Source organism: Nuphar pumila, chromosome 3 (assembly GCF_984573655.1).
Source record: "Nuphar pumila chromosome 3, dmNupPumi1.hap1.1, whole genome shotgun sequence".
Lineage (NCBI taxonomy): Eukaryota > Viridiplantae > Streptophyta > Magnoliopsida > Nymphaeales > Nymphaeaceae > Nuphar > Nuphar pumila.
Genome location: NC_143251.1, coordinates 84,916,956 through 84,941,486, shown reverse-complemented (window position 1 = coordinate 84,941,486; position 24,531 = coordinate 84,916,956). Strand labels below are relative to the sequence as shown.

General features: G+C 41.4%; 1 protein-coding gene across 5 annotated transcripts in view; it reads left to right on the top strand.

Annotated features, from left to right (window-relative positions):
* GCN2 (protein kinase family protein) overlaps positions 1 to 24,531 on the top strand; it is a 225,217-nt gene that overhangs the window by 130,795 nt on the left and 69,891 nt on the right. For all 5 annotated transcript variants that reach the window (XM_089999605.1, XM_089999602.1, XM_089999603.1 and 2 more), the window contains 4 exons: positions 11,508 to 11,588; positions 11,724 to 11,780; positions 23,097 to 23,228; positions 23,301 to 23,384. In XM_089999605.1, the coding sequence (XP_089855731.1) occupies positions 11,508 to 11,588; positions 11,724 to 11,780; positions 23,097 to 23,228; positions 23,301 to 23,384 (354 nt within the window). The remainder of the gene's footprint in view (positions 1 to 11,507; positions 11,589 to 11,723; positions 11,781 to 23,096; positions 23,229 to 23,300; positions 23,385 to 24,531) is intronic.

Sequence of the window (24,531 nt, the reverse complement as noted above, 5' to 3'; positions counted from 1 at the left end):
TAATTTCTCTTTTTTTTTTTATATAATTAGACTAGAGCATAGCTTACATGAGTATTTGGGGTTTCTTGTTCAAAGAAAATGAACCTTTCGGATTGTGAGAGATTGAGATGCAGAAGAGACGCACAAAGAACGCGTTGTCGTTCAGTTAGGGGCAGAAGCTTTGTGGTAGGAAGACTTGAGCGTTCAACTACCGGTTCAGAATGTTGAACTAGCAGGCCGCTCTCTCCGACTTTTGCGGATTCTTGGGTCTTTACTTTTCCGAATGCTTACCAAATACCGCTAGCTACGACATGGGCAACAATGCACTTTCGGGAAGGTGGTCGCGTGCCAAAACATGTTTTACTTAATTGACACGCTTCTCTAGAATCCTCTGAAGCAGAATTTTCCTGGCAAGCCCAGATGAAGTGCGATTTATGTGGTGAAGAAGGTCACGCAAAGAACAATTGTCAACTCAGGAAAGCGTACGACAGAAAGGCGTCTGCCGCACAAGATCTGGAAGACACAACATCTTCAGTTCAGGGTACTTTAGACACACCAACGTGTGATGGACAGATATTACCCCAAGAGGGTGCTCAGGACGTCGCTCCACCCACTTATTTGCCTTCTCCCAACTCACCAATATACACACCAACCCTAGACTCACCGCAGTACATATCAGACTCTCCGGTGAACACTCCGGCTTCACCGCTGTACATATCGGATTCTTCGGTGTACACACCGACTTCAACGCAGTATATATCAGATTCTCCGGTGTACACTCCGGCTTCGCCGCCCTATGCGCCGAATGCCTCGCCACATTACACCCCTACAACTCCTCTTCACGAGTAAGGAGTCCCGAATGAGGATTTGCATCCATTTTCCCCTTTGCGCGGGTTAAGGCACACGGGTATCGCAAGAGAGTACTTGAAAAAGTACTCTCATCATCCCTAAAAAGCAGATAAAACTCGTTGGTTTTCGTACCCGTGAGCAGTTTTTGTTTTTGGCTTTTTGTAAGTGCCCTCTTGTACCAGCACTACTGGGCTTTTGTAATCTCTATTACTCGAAAATACGATAACCTTTTTGATATTATTCTTCTCCTTTAAGTGTTGATTTATGCATCATCTGGTTATTTTAAGGATGGTTCGAGGTTCGAACGAGGGTTCGTCTGACGAATGGTCAGATCAGCGGGGATTTATCATGGATTCCCTAAGCGCATTGGCTAGCGCCATGCGAAATCAAGTGCGCAACCAAGTACCTACCCCAGAATCAAGCCACCCTGCGGCAGTATCGTATGAAAAGTTCTTAAAGCTCGATCCTCCAACCTTCACAGGCAAGCCCGACCCCGATGCAACTGAGAACTGGATATTTGTAGTAGAGCGAGTATTCCATGTTTTGATAGTCCCAGAAGACAAGAAGACTCTTTTCGGTACTTTCAGACTTTTGGGTGCCGCTCGCCATTGGTGGGACACGACCCGGAACATATAGTTCCCGACAGCTTCTTTTATTCCTTGGGAGACCTTCAAAAAGGCTTTCTTGGAGAACTATTTTCCTTCACATGCAAGGGAAAGAAAAAAGGTGGAGTTCTTGGAACTTTTCCATGGCACGTCAAGTCTGGTGGACTACATCTCTAAATTTCAGGAGTTTGAGCAATATTGCCCCAACTTATTCGAAGATGATCGCGAGCGGGCGGAGAAATTCATCCGCGGATTGAAGGAAGGACTCCGACCAAGGGTCCGTAACAGTATGCCATCGACTCTCTCCACAGCTCTTGCTGCAGCCACTCTCCTGATCGAGGATTGGGAGCGCTCCAAGAGCACCCAAAGCAAGAAGCCACCCGTTGCGGGTAGCGATCAAAAGAAATATCCCTCTGGCGGTCAAACCAAGCGACCGCCCTTTTTTGTAAACTAGGAAGGGGGAAGAAAGCAATATCCTCCTTCAAAATGTCAGCAATCTAAGGGCAACCCTCCCGCCCGGCAACAGGCGGGCGATGTCTGCCCCAAATGCGGACGACCTCACCCCGGGCAGACATGCCCTCTTTTTACAGGCGGATGCCTGTACTGTGGCAAGATGGGCCACTTCGCACGCGAGTGCCGCACGAAGGCAGCCGATGACCTCAGACGGAATGGTGGAGCACCTCTGCTCCCCCGACCACCGCCGCAGCCGCAACAACAGCAACATTCTTACCAGACGCAACAACCACAGTCCAACGGCCAAAAGAAGGCACCGGGACGCGTTTACACTGCCACGATCGAACAACTGACCAAAGGCGAGCTTGTGAAAAGTACCATCTTGATTGCTAACCAAGCAGCTTTCGTACTCTTTGATTGCGGTGCCACTCATTCTTTTATTTCTGAAAAATTGCTGAACTCTTGCACGTACCTGTAAGTTCGTTAGATAATGCTAACCCGATTGGGAAAAACACTATTTGTGCGACCTACGTGCCAGCTTTGGACGTGGTCTTGGCAGATCGACATTTGCCGGCCTGCGCTATCCTTCTAGATATGATCGAATTTGACGTCATCCTAGGCATGAATTGGCTGCACAAGTATCATGCCAAAATCTTTTGCCATGAAAGCAAGATTGTGTTGTCTCCACCAGGGATGCCTAAGGTGGAATTCAAGTTCTCGAAGGCGGTCCGTGCAAGCAAGATGATTTCTTTTCTAAAGGCACAAAATTACCTGAGAAGGGGATGCACTGCCTTTTTAGTCAGTGTCGTCCAGTCCGAGCCGACGCAAGTTTCAATAAGAGATTTAGATGTGGTTCGGGATTTTCCAGACGTCTTCCCATAGGAGCTGCCAGGACTTTCCCCACCACGAGAGGTTGATTTCAACATTGAGTTGCTGCCGGGTACTGCACCAATTTCTAAAGCTCCATACCGTATGGCGTCAGTCGAGCTCGAGGAGCTCAAAAAGCAGTTATAGGAGTTGATGGATTTAGGATTCATTCGCCCTAGTGTCTTATGTTGGGGAGCTCCTGTTTTATTCGTTAAAAAGAAAGACGGATCATTGCGGTTGTGCATCGACTATCGAATGCTCAACCAGGCCACGATAAAGAATAAGTATCCGTTACCGTGTATCGAAGATCTGTTCGATCAACTGAAGAATGCCAAGATTTTGTCAAAGATCGACCTTAGGTCAGGATACCATCAACTCAGAATTAAGGGAGATGATATCTCCAAGACGGCTTTTCGAACCAGATATGGGCATTTCGAGTTTACTGTCACGCCTCTCGGACTCACCAACGCACCAGTAGCCTTTATGGACCTCATGAATCGTGTGTTCAAACCCTTTTTGGACACCTTCGTGATCTTGTTCATCGATGACATTCTGGTGTACTCTGAAACCTGGAATCAACATCGTGAACATTTAATCATCATTTTGGAAACCTTGTGAAAGGAGCGTTTGTTCGCTAAATTCTCTAAAAGCGAGTTTTGGCTCAAGGAGGTTATGTTTATGGGTCATGTTATATCCGAGAAAGGAGTGTCTGTGGATCCTGCAAAGGTGGAGGCCATACTAAGCTGACAACAACCGAAGAATGTTTGGGACATCAGAAGGTTTCTTGGCTTAGCTGGATATTATCGAAGATTTAGCCAGGACTTTTCCAAAATCTCTTTACCTATGACAAAGCTGCTAAAGAAGGAAGCTAAGTTTATGTGGGACGATTCGTGCGAAAACAGTTTTCAGTTGCTGAAGGTGCGACTTACTAGCGCTCCTATCTTGGCCTTGCCTTCAGGACAAGGCGGCTTCGTGATCTATACTGACGCTTCAGTGACAGGCTTGGGCTGCGTTCTAATGCAGAATGGTAGGGTAATCGCTTACGCCTCGCGTCAACTTAAGATTCATGAGAAGAATTATCCGACTCATGACTTGGAATTAGCGGCTGTGGTGTTCGCATTGAAGATATGGCGACACTACTTGTACAGGGAACAATTCGAGACTTTTACGGATCATAAGAGCCTCAAGTACTTGTTTTCATAGGAGCTAAATATGAGGCAACGACGGTGGCTTGAATTTCTCAAGGATTACGATTTCACCCTTTCCTACCATCCAGGAAAGGCAAACGTGGTAGCTGATGCTCTCAGCCGTAAGGCTTCTAGCATTTTCGTCATCCTATTATACGTTGGTTGGAAGTTGATTGAGGATTTGGTCTCATGGAAACCGTTTGCAGTCTCGTCGAATTCTATCAGTCTTTCTAATCTGATAGCTCAACCTGAGCTATTAGCCAAGATCCCTGCTGGGCAAAAAACTGATGCGCAGTACGAGAAGCTGAAGGCTCGTACACAGCAGACCGATACTCCTTTCCGACTTAAGGACGATGGAAGCATTTGACTCAAAAATCGTCTTTGAGTTCTAGATGATCCTGTTTTGAGAGACGAGATTCTCGTAGAGGCCCATAAATCCAAATATACGATTCACCCGGGAGGCACGAAAATTTTCAAAGACTTGCAACACAGATATTGGTGGAGCGGAATGAAGCGAGACGTGGCCGAATACATCTCTAAGTGTTTGACTTGCCAGCAGATTAAGATCGAGCATCAACGACCTGGCGGAGTGATGCAGCAGATGAAAATTCCACAATAGAAGTGGGAAGACATCACTATGGACTTTATCGTCGGTTTGCCTAGGACACGAAAAAAGAACGATGGGATTTGGGTGATCGTTGACCGACTCACCAAATCGGCTCATTTCCTTCCTATTCGTATTAGTCAGTCCTTAGACAGTTTGGCGGATCTCTACATTCGTGAGATTGTGAGGTTACACGGTGTTCCGGTGTCTATTATCTCCGATCGTGATCCAAAGTTTACCTCGAGGTTTTGGGGACAACTTCAAATCGCTTTGGGTGCAAATTTAAAATTCAACACCGCTTTTCACCCTCAGACAGACGGACAATCTGAACGCACAATTCAGACTTTGGAGGACATGCTGCGTGCGTGCATGATGGACTGAAAGGGAGAATGGGATTCTCATACCAGTCTGGCCGAATTCGCGTATAACAACAGTTATCACGCAAGCATCGGGATGGCCCCTTACGAGGCCTTGTATGGAAAGCCTTGTCGTTCGCCTATCTACTGGGACGAGGTTGGCGAGCGAAGGATGGAATCTCCTATAGTGCTACAACACTACACTCAGCAGGTGCAGATGATACGAGAGCGACTCCGTACTGCATAGTCGGCAAAAAAGTTACGCAGATCGCCGTCGTCGAGAGCTCTCCTTCTCGATAGGAGATATGGTCTTTGTTAAAGTATCTCTCACAAAGAGCGTATTTCGGTTTGGGAAAAAGGGAAAGCTAAGCCCTAGATTTGTCAGACCATTCAAGATCCTGGAACGGATTGGTGAAGCAGCTTACCGTGTGGCTTTACCTCCTCAGTACGCTCAGATCCATAATGTTTTTCACGTATCCATGCTTCGGAAATACGTTCACGACCCATCACACATCATCCATTATGATGATGTAGACATTCAGAAGGATTTGCCTTTCGAGAAAAGACCAGTCGAGATCGTTGATCGTCGAAATCAAGTGCTTAGATCAAAGACAATATCTCTTGTAAAGGTGCGTTGGAAGCACCATAGGATAGAGGAATGTACTTGGGAGCCTGACTCTGATATTAGGGAGAAATACCCTGACTTGTACTTTGATCGATGAGTTAAATTTAATTTCGTGGATGAAATTATTTTAAGGAGGTTTGGATGTAAAACCCAGTCAAAAAAAAAAATTGGGGACTCAGGTCGGGTCTGGACCCGACCCGGATCCATACTTGTGCCAGCCCTGCCCATCGAAAGGGCTGGCTGTGGGCGACACAGGGGGCCGCCCGCCCTCTGTGCATATTAAAGGGCGAGAGGGGAGAGGGGAGGGCTTACGAGCCTCTCCTCTAACTCTCTCCCGTCTCTCGTCTCTCCCCCTCTGTCTCTGCTCTCCCTCCCCGACTCCATCTCTCCCTCGTTCCCTCACTCTCCTCCCCAGCAAGCCCCGTCGGCGACGTCTCCCTCTCTGGCGAGCTCCCTTCACGGGAACCACTCCCCGACGACCTCCCTTCTCTCCGGCAGCCTCAGGTGAGTCCCCTCCCTCTCGCTGTCTTCTCTCCCGATAACAGGAGGTAGGGGCCAAAGGCCCCTGCGACTCTCTCACTCTCTCTGTTTACCTTTCGGCAGGGGGCCATCGGCCCCTACCCCTCTTCTTTTCAAAATCCAGTAGGGGCCGATGGCCCCTGCCCTTTTTTTTCATGAACGACAGGGGCCATTGGCCCCTGCCTCCTCTTTAAAAGCCGCAGGGGGCCTTTGGCCCCTGCGCTCCCTCTCTCTGCTCGTTTCCTTGGCAGGGGCCAAAGGCCCCTACCCGGCCTTTGTTCCGTTTTCAATATGTCTGGCTGGCAGTTGAAATAAGCCCCTATCCGACCTTTGTTCTGTTTTCAATTAAGATTCATGCTAATATCGTACTCTTGTAGTGTTACGCAACGGAGCCCGTTCGCGCCCCGCGAACTAAACCAACGATCACCTACGCTCGTAGACGACTTCTTCCTCGCAATACCCCAAGGTAGGGGAAGTTGCACAAGGACTTAAATAATTAAATCGAGCTTAAATAATTAAAGATCGAAAGGACTTAATTATATATTTATATACATATACGTATATAAGTACGCTTTTAATTCAAGGACGCGGTTTCGCGATCCTTGTCCTTTGCTTTCGCATTTACTGTTTCTGTTTGCCGTCGCGCTTTGCGCCCAGGCTTTTGCTTTCGTATTTACTACTTACTGTCTTTTAATTCAAGGACGCGGTTTCGCGATCCTTGTCCTTTGCTTTCGCATTTTTTGTTTCTGTTTGCCGTCGCGCTTTGCGCTCAGGCTTTTGCTTTCATATTTACTACTTACTGTCTTTTAATTCAAGGACGCAGTTTCGCGATCCTTGTCCTTTGCTTTCACATTTCCTGTTTCTATTTGCCGTCGCGCTTCGCGCCCAGGCTCTTGCTTTTCGCATTATTGTCTTTCGTTTTTGCCTTGCCATTGACTCAGCGTATTCGGGAGGAATACCTATTCCACTATTTTACCCGATATGTTTTGGGAAAATCCTTTATCTGGGGAGAGATCAAATTGTTGGGTGATGGGTTCATTTGTGAAGCCCATTTACCAAAACCAGTGTCGTGACTTGCATAACACCTAGACACTGTATCATCGGATGTCAGATTCGAGAAAATCACATGCCATATGTTGGCAAGTTGTGGGTCGTTTCGAAAGATTTAAAATATTAAAATAGCTTTTTAAAACACTATATCTTTGCGAAACACACTTCTGAGGCTCCTATTGAGGACCTATATCCCTTTCCTCGTAGTGTACTTTTGAACATGCGAGGCATGCTAGTACTACGACGATTGGATGAGATGGTCATATGACTTCGATTAGTGTTTTGTGCACATTGTTGAAAACACATAAAAAAAATGGGATCGCCTTCATAGGCAAGATGCTCGTCTTGGTCTAATGGACCAGAGCATGAAGAATGAGGCAACAACTAAGAAACCCCATCGCGCTCAATTCAACCTGGCTTCGTCAAGAGAGAGGACGAAGGGTACCAACTCCGATGGACATACCATTTATGGCTTTTTACGGGCAAAAAACCCGTCTTCCCCAGTCATCGGAGGTTAGGGGGGGATAGGGGCTACATAAGTTAGGCTAACACTTCTGCAGAAGTTGGATGCATCCCTATCAGGCCTTGGAGACTTACTCTTTCGACCATCGGTAGTCTCCATAGGAATAGGATTCAGTCAGACAACCGAGGTATCTTAAAATACTTAACATAATGAACACTCGGCTTGGTCTCGGTTGTTTCGACTCACATGCCATGTATGTACCCGCATGGCCGGTTAACAAGTAATAACTGAATTGAGCATGCTCACCTTTCAGTTTGTTGCACTTAGCTTGTTTGTCCAGTTTATCTGCTTAGCTTGCTTGCGTAAATTACTTAGTTTATCTGCTTGCACTTAGTTTGCCCCTTACTAACTGCTGCATAAATTATTTATGCCTAATTTAATTCTTTCTGTTTTTGTACTCACCTACTAGTTTTTCGCAAAACTAACCCATTTCATGGGTACAGGTGACGAATATGTTCATCACAGGCGAAGACGCGATTGCGAGATGACTTCAGGATCCACTGTTTCTGCTCGTAGTTCTTCTCCTTGACATTTTGGTTTTTGTTACAGTTTTCTTTGAGGAAAATCCAATTTTTGTACAAACCTGACACTCTCTTTTAATAGAAAAAATGGTTTTCTAAGTATTATTGCAGATCGTTCATGGTAAATCCTTGTTCTCTCGCTAAAGTGCCCAAAGTTGTCCTTTTTCTTTTAAAGAAATCGTTTCCGCTGATTTTAAGAATAAACTTTGTAAGAAAAGAATTTTTTCAACTATTTCAAGGAAATTATAAAGATCAAAATTTTGGGGCGTTACAGTAACAGAAGTAGGGAGGGGTCGTGCCCCTTCCCTGCCGTAACAGGGAGCAGGGAGGAGGGGCTCGACCCCTCCCCTGCCGTAACAGGAAGCAGGGAGGGGTCGTGCCCCTCCCTTGCCGTCAAAAGGGCACCGAGAGGGGAATCGGCCCCTCCCTTACCCTGCAGGACACAGGGAGGGGTTCTCCTCCCTCCCTCACTAAAAGAGGGTCGTAGGGAGGAGGCTTTGCCCCTCCCCTGCAACCTAGGGTAGAAGAGAGGTGGTTCGGCCCTCACCTCCCTGCATAACGGAGAAACGAGAGAGAGAGAGAGAGAGAGAGAGAGAGAGAGAGAGAGAGAGAGAGAGAGAGAGAGAGAGAGAGAGAGAGAGAGAGGCGTACCTGGGGAGGCTGCCAGAAGGGAGATGGCCGAAAGGAGGGGGGCGTCAGTGGCAATGCTCGGCAACGCAGAGAGAGGGAGTCGGTCGAGGGAGAGAGACCGAGAGATGAGAGGGGGAAGGAGGTTTCGAGAACCTCCCCCCTTCGTCGCTGCATGCTTTTAAAAGCACGCAACCGACTTATCACCCGGGTCAGATCTGGGTCTGGATCCGGCCCGGATCCAAACGATTTTTTTTTACTCGAGTTATTACAATTTATACACAAAAGGAAGCAAAAAAGAGCTATTGAGAAGTGCTCCCAAAAACTAGAAATATAGCTGTTGGGAGCACTTCCCAACAACTATATTTGATAGTTGTTGGGAGCGCTTCCCAACAGCTAGAAATATAGCAGCTCTATTTCAAGAGCATTATAAGGACTATAATGCCCTTGATAAAAAGAATAAATTACAGAAGTAATAACAATCTAAATTGCCCCTAAAAGTAATATAAAGGACTATTGTACCCCTAATGAGTACAACTTATTAGAAAGCTATGAAAAGACTAAAATACCCCAATTGGGTATTTAACTATTACAATATATATATATATATATATATATATATATATACATGCTAAAAAACATACTTAGGGACAAAATTTGAGTTCTAACAACACAAAATATGGGATTATGGGTAAAAATGAAGAAATATCTTCTACAAACATAAAAAATGAGCTTACCCTTCTTCAACTTCAATATTACACAAATAAAGCAAAGAATGAAGAGTTTTTACCTTATCTTACTTCTTTTAGTGAAAATGCATTCTTATGCGAGAAAACTACAAAAGCCCTCTCCCTTGCACAAGAATCAACCCCCAAAACGCTCTCAAGCCTCCTAGGGCACATAGGTTACTCTTTAATGGCTTCTACACAAATGAGAGAATCGACCTTGGGGCGTTTAAAAACTCATAACCAAAAAGAGTTTCAGCCCTTTATAAAGCATGTTGAGGGTGTATCGTACGATGTACCTGATACGGATACGCTACACACTTGTATCTTGATACGAATGTGTATCCCATCATTATGCCTTATAGTAACGATACATATCATACTGTATCATACGATACTGTATGATACTTATAACACTAGATGAGGCAATTATTAGAGAACATGAGAATTCAAATAGTAGATCTCCCAGAATTATTTTGTGACAACAAAAGTGCAACTGACAATCATATGTTTCATGAGAGAACAAAACATATAGTGATAGATTGCCATCATGTTCGTGAAGAGTTTCTGAAGAAAACTGTTTTATTGCCATATGTGACTTGGGAGCATCAATTGGCAGATTTTTTAACCCAATCTCTTTCTCCTTAGCAAACTTTCTATTGTGACATTGTAAGTTTGGGGAGAGGCATGTTAAATATACTTATAAATATATTTATATATATAGTAGAATGTATCTAGGGGAATCTATGTAATTTTTTATTTTTTATATCTTTTGTTAAATTTTTTGTTTTCCTTTTTGAATAGCTAGGATTGACTAGCTGTGAGGACTAGTTTAAGGGCTAGTAGTTCTAGCCGTTAAGTCTAGACTAACGGCCAGTTTTTTGGCCTCTTTGTATTTATGGGGGATCTCCCTCATTTGTGATTTCATGCATTATTTTGATGCACCGTACTTTATAATAAAATATGTATTTTTTATGTGAGTGCTGTTTGTGTCTTAGTGCATGTGTTCTCTTGCCCATAAGTGGCTGTGCTTCTCTTCCTTGAGGATTGAGTTCATTACAATTAATCACTTGAAATCTCGAGTCCTAAACACTGTCAACACTTAACAAGGGTGAAAATGCTGTAAGAAATGGGATATAGAAGTACCTACTCAAATCTCCCCCTTGCATGCATAAATAAATAAACTAATATGTTTGCAGACCAAGTGAAGTAAAACAGACAATTGGCCACAAGTATATCTAGACAACAAATATGAAGAAAATGCTAACAAATTCTCTTTTCGTGAAAAAGATCACCAGGCCGCAGAAAATGATACAATTCTATGAGGCAATGGCACGTAAGTCATTTCCATAGTGTACTTTGTAGAGCGGTGACTTAGACATATATCATATCTGGAAAAAACAGCATCGCTAGTTGTATTGCATTCCACTTTGTCCAACAATCATTTTGACAAACCATTTTGGAGGGGGATAGTGCTTGTAAATCCAATCTGCACACTTTGCTCTTGATTTTTTATTCTAATGATCTGATTCATAGAACAATGTCAAGAAAGTCACCTTGATATAATGAGAACAATGTGCAAAGATTTCACATATCAAGTGACATATATTCATAAGAGATGCATATGAAATACTCTGTAACTCATGACCAGTCAAGGTATGTGAAGAATATGATTTGTATTCCTTCCATGACAAAGTGGGGCACTATATCCATGTAAAAGTTCTGTGGGCGCCATGTCCATGCAAAATGCCTCATTCATACTTGGTTGAAAAGTTCTAAAGTAATGAATTGCTTTTGTAGTGTAAAAGACGTAGAACAGTCTATCTTCAACGCTTCCAATGTGCCTCTTTATGCCTTTGTTCCACTTGTGGAAAATAAACAAAGAATAAATATATCAATTAAGCTTAAAACTTGTTTTGCTGTAGCTTTATTGTTTTCTTTCATTTGTCCTCATGGTTTAGTAGTATGCAATATGTATGATACTGTTTGTATGGAATATGGCTCAATGGTGGTGCAGAAACTTTCTCTTAAACGATATGAAATATCATGGGTATATAGAAGAGCAATTGGACACTCAGCCCCAAATAGGTACCTTCAGGTATAGCTCTTGTCTAATTAGTACTTTGTAGCATTTCTCATTTTTGCCATTTTTATTTTTATAAGTTGTTTTTCATGATCCGATTTGCCATCATAATTCATTTATAGGATATATAACCACATGTTTTGCTACCAGGCTGACTTTGACATCATTGGGGGTGCCCCTGCACTGACAGAAGCTGAGACAATCAAGGTGGCATTTTTGTTCTTATGCATCATTCATTTACATATTGTAATGCTAGTATTCATAATTTTGTTGAGGGATTTATGGTATAAATAATGGTTGGAAATCCTTAAATGACTTCTTAGGATTTTTCTCATGAAAGTTCCAAAATTTCTTTGACAAGAATAAAAGAACAAAGAAGTGTGCGTAGAGGAAAAGAAATAAGTACCTAAAAAACAAATATCTTTGCTTAAATAAGTGTATGTACATGTATGCCCTTTTATTTTTTGGAGTAGAAAATTTGAATCTAATTTACTATCAAAATAATCTTAATATTTCTATGTTGGGGAGAAATGGTGAAAACAAGCAGAAGCACTTCCCCTCTATTTTGATCTCATAGGAAATTCAACAAACGCTTGGTAGATTCAATCACATATGTTGAAACTTTAATGGAGCACACAGGAACCGAGGCAGAGAGAGAGAGAGGTCGGCAAAGAGAAAGAGGGAAAGTTGTTAATTCATTAGGGCTAATCTTTTCTAGTTTAAATAGAGGTTAGCCTAAAAAGAAAATTATATATGGGTCCCTCATTATATATAAAATACTAAAAAACAACTTTAAGAATAAATGAAGCTTCAAATGGTCGACTAATCTTAACACTCCCCCTCAAGCTGTAGTATAGATATCAATCATGCTCAACTTATCACAACAATGAGAGAAACTAGGCCTCGCTAGAGCCTTGGTGAAGACATCAGCTACTTGATCTTCGGAGGATACATGATCTGTGCAAATATAACAAGCCTGAACCAGGTCACGTAGGTAGTGACAGTCAACTTCAATATGTTTGGTCCTTTCATGAAAAACTGGGTTGTTGGCAATATATGTAGCAGCCCTATTGTCACACACCATCAACATAGGTAGGGATACTTTCACCTGAAGGTCAGTCAAAACTGATTTTACCCACATAATTTTAGCTGTTGTCTGAGTCATAGCTCGGTATTCCGATTTAGCACTCGACCTGGCTACAACAGTTTGTTTCTTACTCCTCCAGGTAACAAGATTTCCTCTCACAAAAACACAAAATTCCGTTGACTTTCTATCTTCAATAGACCCCGCATAATCTGCGTCAGTGTATGCAACGTATAAGGAAGAATTTTGTTTAAACAACAGTCCTTTACCAGGAGATGACTTTAAGTACCTGAGAACCATCATAGCTGCATCCCAGTGAACTTTGGTAGGTTTATCCATGAATTGACTGATTTTACTCACGGCTAATGAAATGTCAGGTCTAGTAACAGTCACATATAACAACTTACCCACCAAGGATCTGAAACTGGTACTATCCACATATTCAGACTTCTCCTCCAACATATGAGTTTTGGGATCCATCGGAATACTAGCAGGCTTCGCTCCTAGCATTCTAGTCTCTTTTAATAAATCCAAAACATACTTTCTTTGCGACAAAACTAAGTCCTCTTTGTTTCTTGCCACCTCGATCCCCAGAAAATATCGAAGGGAACCAAGATCTTTAGTAACTGTTGAGAATAAGAGGTTTTTAGTAAATAAGTTTTGAGACTAAGAGGGTTTTAGTAAATAAGTTTTTCTAAACTAGAGGTTATGTGAATCTTAATATTTAATGAGGGACCTGGGTGTAATTTTGTTCCTTGGACTATCTCTATTTAATATAGAGATTAGCCCTAATCCAAGTTAAGAAGTTTTCTTTTCTCTAAGCAGCCGTCTCTCTCTCTCCCTCTCTCTCTCCACCCCGATTTCTGTGTTTATTTTCAGAACATCAACATGGTATCAGAGCATTGATCTTGGGAGCGTCATTAATCTTCTTCCAAGGTCTGGATGTCGTGATCTATATGGGAGAAGCGGTCGTGATCTCTATGCATCTGTGTGCGCATGTTATCGTGGGTCGTGAATCTAGGTGCCGAGTCCTCCTTAAAATCCATTTGTGTGTTTGATTTCAGATATGATTCCTTGCTATATCGTGAAATAATTTTTTTTTGTAACATGCTATCGTTACTAGTGAATCTGAGTGCCGAGTTCCTCTCAAATTTTAGTTGGTTGATAATTTCTCAGAACATAAATATCAGCAGTCGTGATTCCTGCTGTGTCGTGGTATTTTTTTTGTTTTCTGTTCGTGGAAACAACAGGCTGTGTTCGTGGAACCGAGTTATTTGATTTCAGACGTGATCAGAACTGAATGTTAATATCAGTTTTTTGTTCGTGGTAGGCCTAGGAAGACATGGATGGAGGTGATAAGAAAGGATATGAATGCTTTGAACCTCACCGAGGACATGGCATTGGATAGAAATGAATGGAGGAGAAGGATTCATGTGGAAGACCCATAATGATTTTCTTTGTTGGTTCATATTTCCGACCCCAATTGTATTGGGATGAAGGCGTAGTTGTTGTTGTTGTTGTTGTTGTTGTTGTTCGTGGACTGTGTTATGGATAAATTTTTTTGGTCGTAGCTTGAGTGCTGTGAAAACAGAATGTTAACAGCAATTTTCTGTTCGTGGAAGCAGCAGGCGTGAGCAATAGGCTGTGTCGTGAAATATTTCTTTTCAGTTGTAGCAGGAGTGCTGTGGAAAACAAATTGTTAACAACAGTTTTCGCAGGTGTGATTCCTGCTGTGTGGAAACATGGGTTGCTGTGTTGTGACATTTTGCTAGTACTGCTGCTGTGTGGATACATTCATTTCAAGTAGTACTGCTGTCAAGACTTCATGTTTGGTGTGACAGCTTGTGTAGTCGTGGACTTGCCTGATATGTGGTTAACACACGCTATATCTTGTTGGTTGTGTGATCTTGATTTGCAACCAACACGATATATGTAACGACCCCAATCCATACCCTTTGAAAATGCAGAATATTTTTTTTTCAATGCGGAAACCTTCCCAGAGATCCGGGGTCCTCACAGTTCTAATTTCCATTGGATATCCCAACCACCACAAACGAAGTTGCAATCATCATCCATAAAAACCAACTAAAATTCTTTTATTAATGAACCAATAAGAGTCTCATACACAACTCAAAAGTGAAATAACAACTGCAGAAAGTAAAAAGAACTAAAAGAAGCAAAAATAGAGCCACTCTGTCCCCTGCTGAAACTGACAAGCGCAAGTATGACTCTCATCCATCCCCTGTAGCCAGTCTCGCCTCACTGTTCACCATGTCTTGTGAAAAACCAACAAAGTAGGGTGTCAGAACCGAAATTCTGAGCACAACTACTTCTAAAAAAACCAGGTGAGACAAAGAACATGGATAAGATTTCATGCAATGATTTGGGTGAGTGCAGATATAAAATTTACAGAATTCAAATATCCATACCTACCAACAATTACATATACTCACCAGTCAAGAACAGTAAAGCAGTACCATATATCAAGAACTAAATAACCAAACCTTGCAACATGATTTCAATAAGTAAATCATATGCTACCACCAAATCATGACATGATATGGAGAATGATTCAAACATGCATGATCTAATGCATAACAGGAAAATGCATGATTATGTGCAATGCATGATTCCTTTTTGTTATCTTTCATTTAAGTTCCATCTTTCCATATGCATGCCCTATTAAATGCACGCAGCTTTAAGTTCCTCTTTTTAATTACCGTTGCCCGCAGATAAACCAAACGGGTACAATCTCCGAGGTCAAGTAGGTTCCCAGGGTAGCTTAACACATAATTTGTATTTTATTACTGGGTTCCAACTTAACCCTCGACCGAATCACCTTCGGAACATTAGACCTCCACATCTAATGCCGGGGACACAAGGGACACCTCACGCCCACATGTGCTACTTTCTTGGTACCATAAACAATAGCTGTGTCAAACACACCACTCCCGGGTAAAGTGGTGGACTCTCGATAAAACCGTGACCAGGAGAAAGAACCTCAATATCGGGTTCAGGGGATCAAATTACAGCACACAGAGTTTTTGTATCCTCACAGTCTCCCCAAGACCGGATCTCCAAGATTCTTATACTCCAGATGAGATATCTCATAATGTATATTACACTGTTCTTATTATTATATATATATATTTTAAAGTTATTTCTTTAAATTTGCAACACCATACGCAAAAGTAAAGTGAAAACCCGCATCCACCCTTGCGGGGACCCATTCGGGACTCCAACCCGTATAAACCACTAGAACAGTGTAGTAGTGTGCCAAACCATCTTATGTGGTTCAAATGATGTAGTTAAAAACATATGTGAAAGAAAACCAACCCACGGCTCTCCAGGCCGATAATGGTCCATTTAGGCCATCGATGCACCACATAATAAAACCAAGTAGTGTTTGATTCATAACACTAGGCCAAAGTGCCAAAAGCATGTGCACTCATGCAATCATAAACCCAAACATATGCATGTCATTACTCATTCATATGTATTTTCACTATGTGTGTGTTACCTACATCACATACGGTTATTGACCAATTCATGGTTTCTTTAAGTGTGTGAGTGTTCATGTGCCATTTCACATATTAATGAAGCGTACATGTTCAAGAAGAATTACTAATGATTGAATCATGCTCACAATCAGGCGTACCATAATCATAACAGTCAAGTGAAAGCATAAACCTCCACGGCTAGTGTTTCCATATAATCCAATACACAAGCTTTTAATATAACACATGGACATGAAACAACAACACTCACACGCATGGTTTCAAAGATTCATGTGCAAGGATTCACATATTTATACCAAAATGTAGGTTGTCAATCCTGGATTAATTTTATTATAACATGTGAATACCCATGCATGTAGATTCAAGCAATAAAGCATTAGTTTCATGATTGCTCATGCCCATGAAAACAACTAGGCAACGATATCCAAATCAAGCATAACAAATCAAGCCTAAGCATATTAGCAGTTTCATTCACCTGTATGCAAAGAGCCAGGTCTAACACGATTAACTAGTATTCTGGAAAATTAAAGTGCTACGCTAAGCTTCCATATGAGCCATACTATACATGAACAAAGATTCAATCGACCTGTCACTTGTCCACAAGCATGGACAGTTAAGGAAATAGCCTTTTATCATATTTTCCTTTGTAAAAATATAGTCCAGCACTAGTCGGCTGGGCTTGGCAGGGTACCACACAACCCATGATGGGCCTGTGCATCACTGCCACGGCCTGGCAGTCAGTCGAGTACCCCTCGGCTGGCTACTAGTCGGCCTGAGCCATTCAACAACAAAAGGGTTAATCAGAAAGAGAAACAAAAGGGTATTTTGCCAAGTAACTAAGAGTGCAGACAGACTACAATACATAGATGAAACACTTCTCATTGTACAGATCTCTCATGATCTTATGCTCTCCTTCCACTCAATACTTATAACAACACAAAAAGACTAAAATTGTAAAAAACTGCACAATGTTCAGAATAACTGGTTCTACGCTAGTCAAAAATAGACATTTCAGCTAGCAATTCCTAAGTCAGCCGAGTTTTTTTCCTCTCCCTTTTCAACTGATAGAAAGCATTTTCAGCACGTTCAAGTGAAGCTTATGAGAATATAAACAAATATTTCTGGAAAAATTTTACTTTAGTACGTTAAGAGGTGCGCTTCCAAGTAAGTTCCAGGGGAATATTTTACAACTACTTAATTTGTTGTGAAAAAGATGCATGGTTGGAAATAGTACTGCAAGAAGCCAAAAATGCAATGCAAGCATAATCGTTTTTCTTTAATATTTTTTTTTTCTCGCATGAATTCAATAGGCACCATGGAGTTTCTCGTTTCCTAACTAAGAAACCCCCAAATCTGGGAAATCCCTAAGGAACTCGGGACCTCCATGGCTGGGACATCCACTACCTCAACCGACCCCTCTTTTCCCCCCTATCGGCCTGATTTGGGGATTTTACGGGTTAGGGTTAGATCAAACTAACCCCATCAATTCGTGAAAACCCAGAGGGTAGCCATCTAGCGGACTTCCATGGCTTCTCATCTCAAACCCTTACTCGAAATCGAATCCCTGTTCGATCCCTCACCAAGATTCAACGAAGACCTGTACCTTATTTCGCTGGTTTTCTGGCGATCGGAGGCTGGAGACGCGAAAGCAGGGCCGCAGCTGATGCTCCTCACTGCTGCCGTGACAGGCTGCCTGCTGTGGCCTTCAATGGCAGCCGGTACCTCCCCCGTTATTCGGCGTAACCCACACCGTGAGAGAGAGAGAGATAGAGGGAGAGAGAGAGAGGTCGAGTGAAGAGGGCGAGACCCCCTCTCCACTCCCCCTTTATCGGCCCCAAGCCCCCCTTTCTTGCCGAGGGGTGCGGGGTTGGTTACGCTCTGCGTAACCCCTCCCTCGCCCCCCTTCTATTTTCGGCTCCTGACCTATCGGGCAAGCCTTATCGGGTTGCCCCTTTCTTTTAAAAGGGCAGCTACAGGGCGCGGCTCGGGTCCGGACCCGAGACCCGTAACCCGACCCCAACGAGATGGATCCACAAGTTGGATCCAACTGTGGATCCTCGGATTAATGAAAATAAATAAATTTTATAATTAAAATTTTATCTATTTATTATTATTAATGTTATTAAATCATGTATTCCTAATTACCCCTTTATGGGTCCTAGATCCGAAATGTGGATCTAGGCACAATTTGCATATTTTAAAATATTTTGTAACATAAACAAATTTTTTTTTGTAGCAAAATTTTTCGGGTTTTACAATATAGCCATCCGTGGTTGAGGTGAAAATTTTTGGTCAAGTTTCTTTAAAACTATTTTTGAAGTTTGAATCTGGATAGTCGAAGGTCGTGTTTCTCAGACTTCATTAGTGAAGTCAAAACTTGATATAGTCGGGTCCGTAGTTGATTGTGGGTGTGCTTGTGTGGTTGCTCTTGCATTTTGTGAATCAAGCCAATTAGTTTATATTATGGCTCAAGTGGTTAAATCAGATGCAGATTCCTCCAATGATTATGTTACTCTTAGCAGGGCTGAATATGACGAGCTCCTTGCTTTACGATCATCCACTTCGAAGTCTTCTGTTGCGGAGGTTGTGTGCTCGGCAGGTGATGGCCTATCTGGTCAAGGTGATAGGTGGATCATTGATTCTGGAGCCTTTGGTCACTTGTGCGGAAATTCGAGTAATTTTTTGAGTTTAAAACCTGTGACTGGTCAAAAAGGGGTACGTCTTGCTGATGGTAGCTCTTCCCCAATTGTAGGGCAGGGAAACATGTCTATTACCCCTATTATTTGATTGTCGCATGTTCTTCATGCTCCTTCGTTTCCACAAAATTTATTATCCGTCAGTCGAATGACAAAAGATTTGAATTGTAGAGTGATTTTTGATCCTATGGGATACACCTTTCAGGACTTGCTGTCGGGGAGAAGTATTGGTGGCGACTATGAGGAAGGTGGTCTGTATTACCTACACCAACCAGAAGTTTTGACCTATTCTGCTGTTACATCCTCCTCAAGTCCTCTATTGTAGCATCATCGTTTGGGTCACCTTCCAGTGACAAAACTTCATCGTGTCATTCCTCATATACCTCCCTCAGTTTCTTTTCATTTACATCCTGCTGGGAGGTATGAGGGCATGTAAATTGAGGTTGAATCCCATTGACATAATAGAATTGAAGTAAGTCTTTGGATTTGAACTCAAGAGCATTATCAGTGCGAACAATTTTAACACAAACATCAAATTGAGTTTTTATCTCTACAATTAAAGATTTAAGAATGACATGACCTTGAGACCGATCTTTTAACAGGAACACCCACGATAACCTTGAGAAGTCATCAACAATAACTAGATAATAACGACACTGAGACCCATTTGGAATCCTACTCGGACCCCACACATCGACATGAAGAAGATCAAACAATCCTTAACTTGACGGACTCTGACTAGAGGGGAAAGAGCTTCGACAATGTTTTCCCAATTGACATGAGGAATGACACGATGAAGTTTTGGTACTGGAAGGTGACCCAGACGATGATGCCACATTAAAGGACTTGAGGATGATGTAACAGCAGAGTAAACCGAACCCACAGGTTGATGTAGATAATACAAACAACCTTCCTCATAGCCGCCACCAATCCTCTTTCCCTTCAGCAAGTCCTGAAAAGTACTACCCATAGGATAAAAAATCACCCTACAATTCAGATCTTTTGTCATTCGACTGACAGATAATAAATTCTGTGGAAAAGAGGGAGCAGGAAGAACATTCGACAATTGAAGAGTAGGGGAAATAGACATGTTTCTCTGCCCTACAATTGGGGAAGAGCTGCCATCAGCAAGAACTACCCATTTTTGATCAGACAGGTTTTAAACTTAAAAAGTTACACGAATTTCCGCACAAGTGTCTGGATGCTCCTGAATCAATGATCCACTTACCACATTGGTCAGATAGGCCATCACCTGCCGAGCACGCAACCTCCGCAATAGAAGACTTCGAAGTGGATGAGCGTTTACAGCAAGGAGCTCGTCATATTTAGCCCTGCTAAGAGTTACATAATCATTGGAGTAATCTGCATCTGATTTAACCACTTGAGTCATAAGATAAAATAATGTGCTTGATTCAAAAATGCAGGTACAACCACATGCGCACACCAACAACCAACTATGAAACCGACTATATCAAGTTTTGATTTCACCAATGAAATCTGAGATACACGACCACCAACTATTCAGATCCAAACTTCAAATATAATTTTAAAGAAACTTGACCAAAACCTTCCACCTCAACAAAAGATGGCTATAGGTTGCATATCAAGACCACACATCCAACACGATAAAGATGTGTGTGGTTCATGCCCGAAACTGTAGAATTATTCAACCTCCACTCTACCACCATTGACACGCTTTGAGGACAGATTCAACTCAGTTGATTCAGTAGGAGTTACCTGGCTTTCAGACTATTATACTATCTGACTTCAATCTTGAAAATTCTAACTGACGGACTCATGGTTGATTGGATCACCATATGGAGGACGCGATCCAACACAGTCACAACTTAAAAAATCGATTACCCAAAAAAAACTCTCCACTCCACAAAAAAAACTTCACGAACTAAAGATCTGCTCCACACTACGCAGATCAACGACTGTTATAGGCCTTCACCATAATACCCAGATCTGTATCAGATCAACGACAAAAAAAAATTCCACAATATGCAGATAGTGGTCTGTAATAACTAATAAGCCTTCACCATAACCACTTGTTATTTTTGCGTAACTTCATTCCAGATCTGTGATCGGATCCTGAAAAAACTAGTCTGATCCAACAAAAATTATACAGATCTACGATAATTTAATACCTTTCTTCCTTTTGCGACAACCAGACCTGACGCCAAATCTGATTCCAGATCAGCCTTTGACAAAAGAAAATACCTTCAACAGTCTAGATCTCCACTTGATCTGGTTCCACGATCATTGTGTCTTTCTCTCCACCTTCACACGATTTCCACCTTCACGCCCGATCTGTCTTCACGCGATCCACCTTCACACGATTTCCATGTTGGGTCTTTATACAGCTTCCAGATCTGGCTTCAGATATGAGTCATGACCTCTAGTCAGATCTTCATAGTTGTGACTAGGTCACTGCAGATTTGTCGCCAGGTTTGATCTTCACAAAGAAGAACAGGACGCTGATCAACAGAGAAAGATGTCGATCTTCTCCGACTATTCGATGAGATGTTGCTCGAGGGAAGATGATGCTGGAACTCAGGCATCTAAGATCGCATGCTGCTCTGATACCATGTTGAAACTTTAATGGAGCACACATGAACAGAGAGAGAGAGAGAGAGAGAGAGAGAGAGAGAGAGAGAGAGAGAGAGAGAGAGAGGGAAAATTGTTAATTCATTAGGGCTAATCTCCTCTAGTTTAAATAGAGGTTAGCCTAAAAAGAAAATTATATATGGGTCTCTCATTATATATAAAATACTAAAAAACAACTTTAAGAATAAAAGAAGCTTCAGATGGTCGACTAATCTTAACAACATAAAACCCAACTACACCAAATCTTATGGAATCGCCTCCATAAAGACAAAGTTACTACACAATATGAATAATAAAGCACCAAAAAATCAAAGCAAAGGCAAGAACACACTGATTTATGTGGAAAACTCTCCTCAAAGAGAAGAGAGAAAAACATGGGGCCGACACAACAAATCCACTATGTGAAACTAGGTTACAATGCTTTCTTCTCAAGCTCCCAAGCTTGATCAGACAACCTTCTTGCTTACAAGAGTCCTCTCTAGTGGTCTCTTGGTTGTAGAAGAAGCCCTAGGTCTTTTTCTCTCTGACACACCCAAGTATGTAGAAGAACCTCAGACTCTCACTTTCCATAAAACAAAGGATTGAAACAATAGGCTCTAATACACACTACTTGCAATATGGAAAGAAATATATCTTTATAAGTCAAACCATGTTTGACTCTCTACAGAAGCGACTCAATAGGAGGTAGGCCACCCAAATGAGGTAGAACCCAACACTACGCTCATGGTTACATTCATTTTGGCATTGCTTCTTTCTCTTTCGGTTTTGGGGTTATTTTGGGTTTCTGTAACTCCTGTTTCTAACTCCAACTTTGCAACCTGTAAGATTATAAGGGAGGGGGATTTCAATTACTCCATATACCTGTTGAGACCCCAAGATTATGCTTCTTGACTGCAATGTGAAACTAAGATTCATTAGAGTAGTGGGGCAGATGTAACAGCATAGCTTTTCTTCATTTATTTGGGTCTTGTATTTTTTTTCCTCCTTTGAATCATGGTTTCAAACCTCACAGGTTGACCCGATGACTAATCCAAGTCAACAAGTCACAGTCTTACTAGGTTAATCCAATTAATTGACCTAGTCATAAATCTACACCACTCTTTTACTAGGTCAATCCAATTAACTGATCTAGTCCTCATATATCTGCGGTTATATTTTCTATCTTTTAGGTTTTAATTGCACAAGATTAATGTCATGCATAAGGGTTTTGAACTTTTGATGATAGAGATGGAGTTTTATTTTTTTTATTTACATGAATCCATTCTCATGTTAACTTTCATAACGGTGCAGTATTCTAGCTTTTATAACCATTTTTGTTTATTACTTCATAATACTATTGTTACATTGAAACTTGAAAGTCATGTTTAATTTATTAAAAATTCACATGTTGATAACCAATTTTCTGTTTCATGGCAGTTGTTTGTAGAATTGGATAGTTCATGCATTCTAGTTGTTTTATTGTGATGTTTTATGTTACTGATTTAGTCACTTGTAGTATGATTGATGAATCTGCATTTTGTAATTCATAGTGCAATTTGAGTGGTAGCAAGAATACCTTGGTGTCTGTCATGGTGATGTTTCTCTGATAGCCAAGATGAATTGAATGTTTTTACAGGTAGCTATGGATATTATAACCAGATTCTTTCATCCCGATGCATGCAATATTCTCTTAAATCATGGGCGAATATTGGATGAGATTTGGTCTTGGATAGGAATAACAGGTGAACTCCGACAAAATGTTGCCAAGGTATTCTTGCAAGAACTTGTCTTATGAAACTTTTACAATGCCTTAGCTATATAACATGTGTGTCATCCACAGCTTCTATCCTTAGTGGCTTCTTCTATTCCTCAGTCCTTCAGCCGTAGATCTAAATGGGTTTTGATACGGAGACAGCTTATACAGGTACAGAAGCATTTTTCAGGAATCACTCTGCTGTTGTTTATAGACAGTGGTGAACAGAATCATTTTTACACTGGATAAGAAGCATGCTCTCCAGTTGGTCATGATTTTTATTTAGTCGCTATGCCATGCCTTTCGGTTAGCAAGCCTTCCATCATTGCATAGGAAAGCCTTCCCTCCCCACTAATAGCAGCTCCCTCTCTTCTTTATATGCCTCATCTGCTTTTCTCTCAAAAGCTGGGAATGGTTCATGTGAGAAGTTAACACTAATATATTGCAGCATATATTCAAATTCTAGGATCCAGTATTATTTCCTTTCTCATTTTCTTCTGTGTTTTCTAGATAACGTCAGAATACTTTGTTATGCATATTGCTTTAAACATATTGGATAATGTGAATTTGCTGGATGTTCAAAGCATTGTGATATGGTGTATGATCCTGAAATTAAGTTGTAAATCTACTGGCAAAATATTTTGTCTCATGGATTTCCGTTTGTTTCAGGATGGTGATATTTTTGGAGGAAAGTTTAGTGTCAGTGTGGGTGGGTGCATGCAAGCATTCATGATCATACATGAATGTATACATATTTCGGTGTTGCCACATTGGAAAATAATTTTTCTGTCCTTCATATTTGTTAAGTATTACAAAAGTACCTTGGTGGTCCTTTTGTTGGTCTATAGACTCTATGCTGCCAAGAGTATTGTGATTTACTTATACTTATCAAAAACAAAAAAATGGTCTCGAAATTTCAATATTTGAACTATAATGAAGGTTAAAATTTTGGGGCGTTACACATACAATTGCATATATTTTGTAATGAGTCTGTTTGGCAAGAGGTGTTTATTTATTTAGTTAAAAGAAATTAGAATGGCATTATGAAATCTTTCATATGTACTGATTCACAGAGCCCTTGTATTTAAATGAAGTTGACTCATTTTAGTAGTCAAAATTGAGTTTTTCTACTTAATCAATTCAGGATTTGTAAGCTCTCAACAATGAATATAATTATGGGTAAGTATTCCCTTCTGTAAACGAAATTCCAAAGTTATTGTTTGTAACGACCCCAACTCGTACCCATGAAAAAGTGACAATTTTATTTTTTTTAAACAAGTGCAGAAACATTCTCAGAGACCCAGGGCGTTTACAGTTA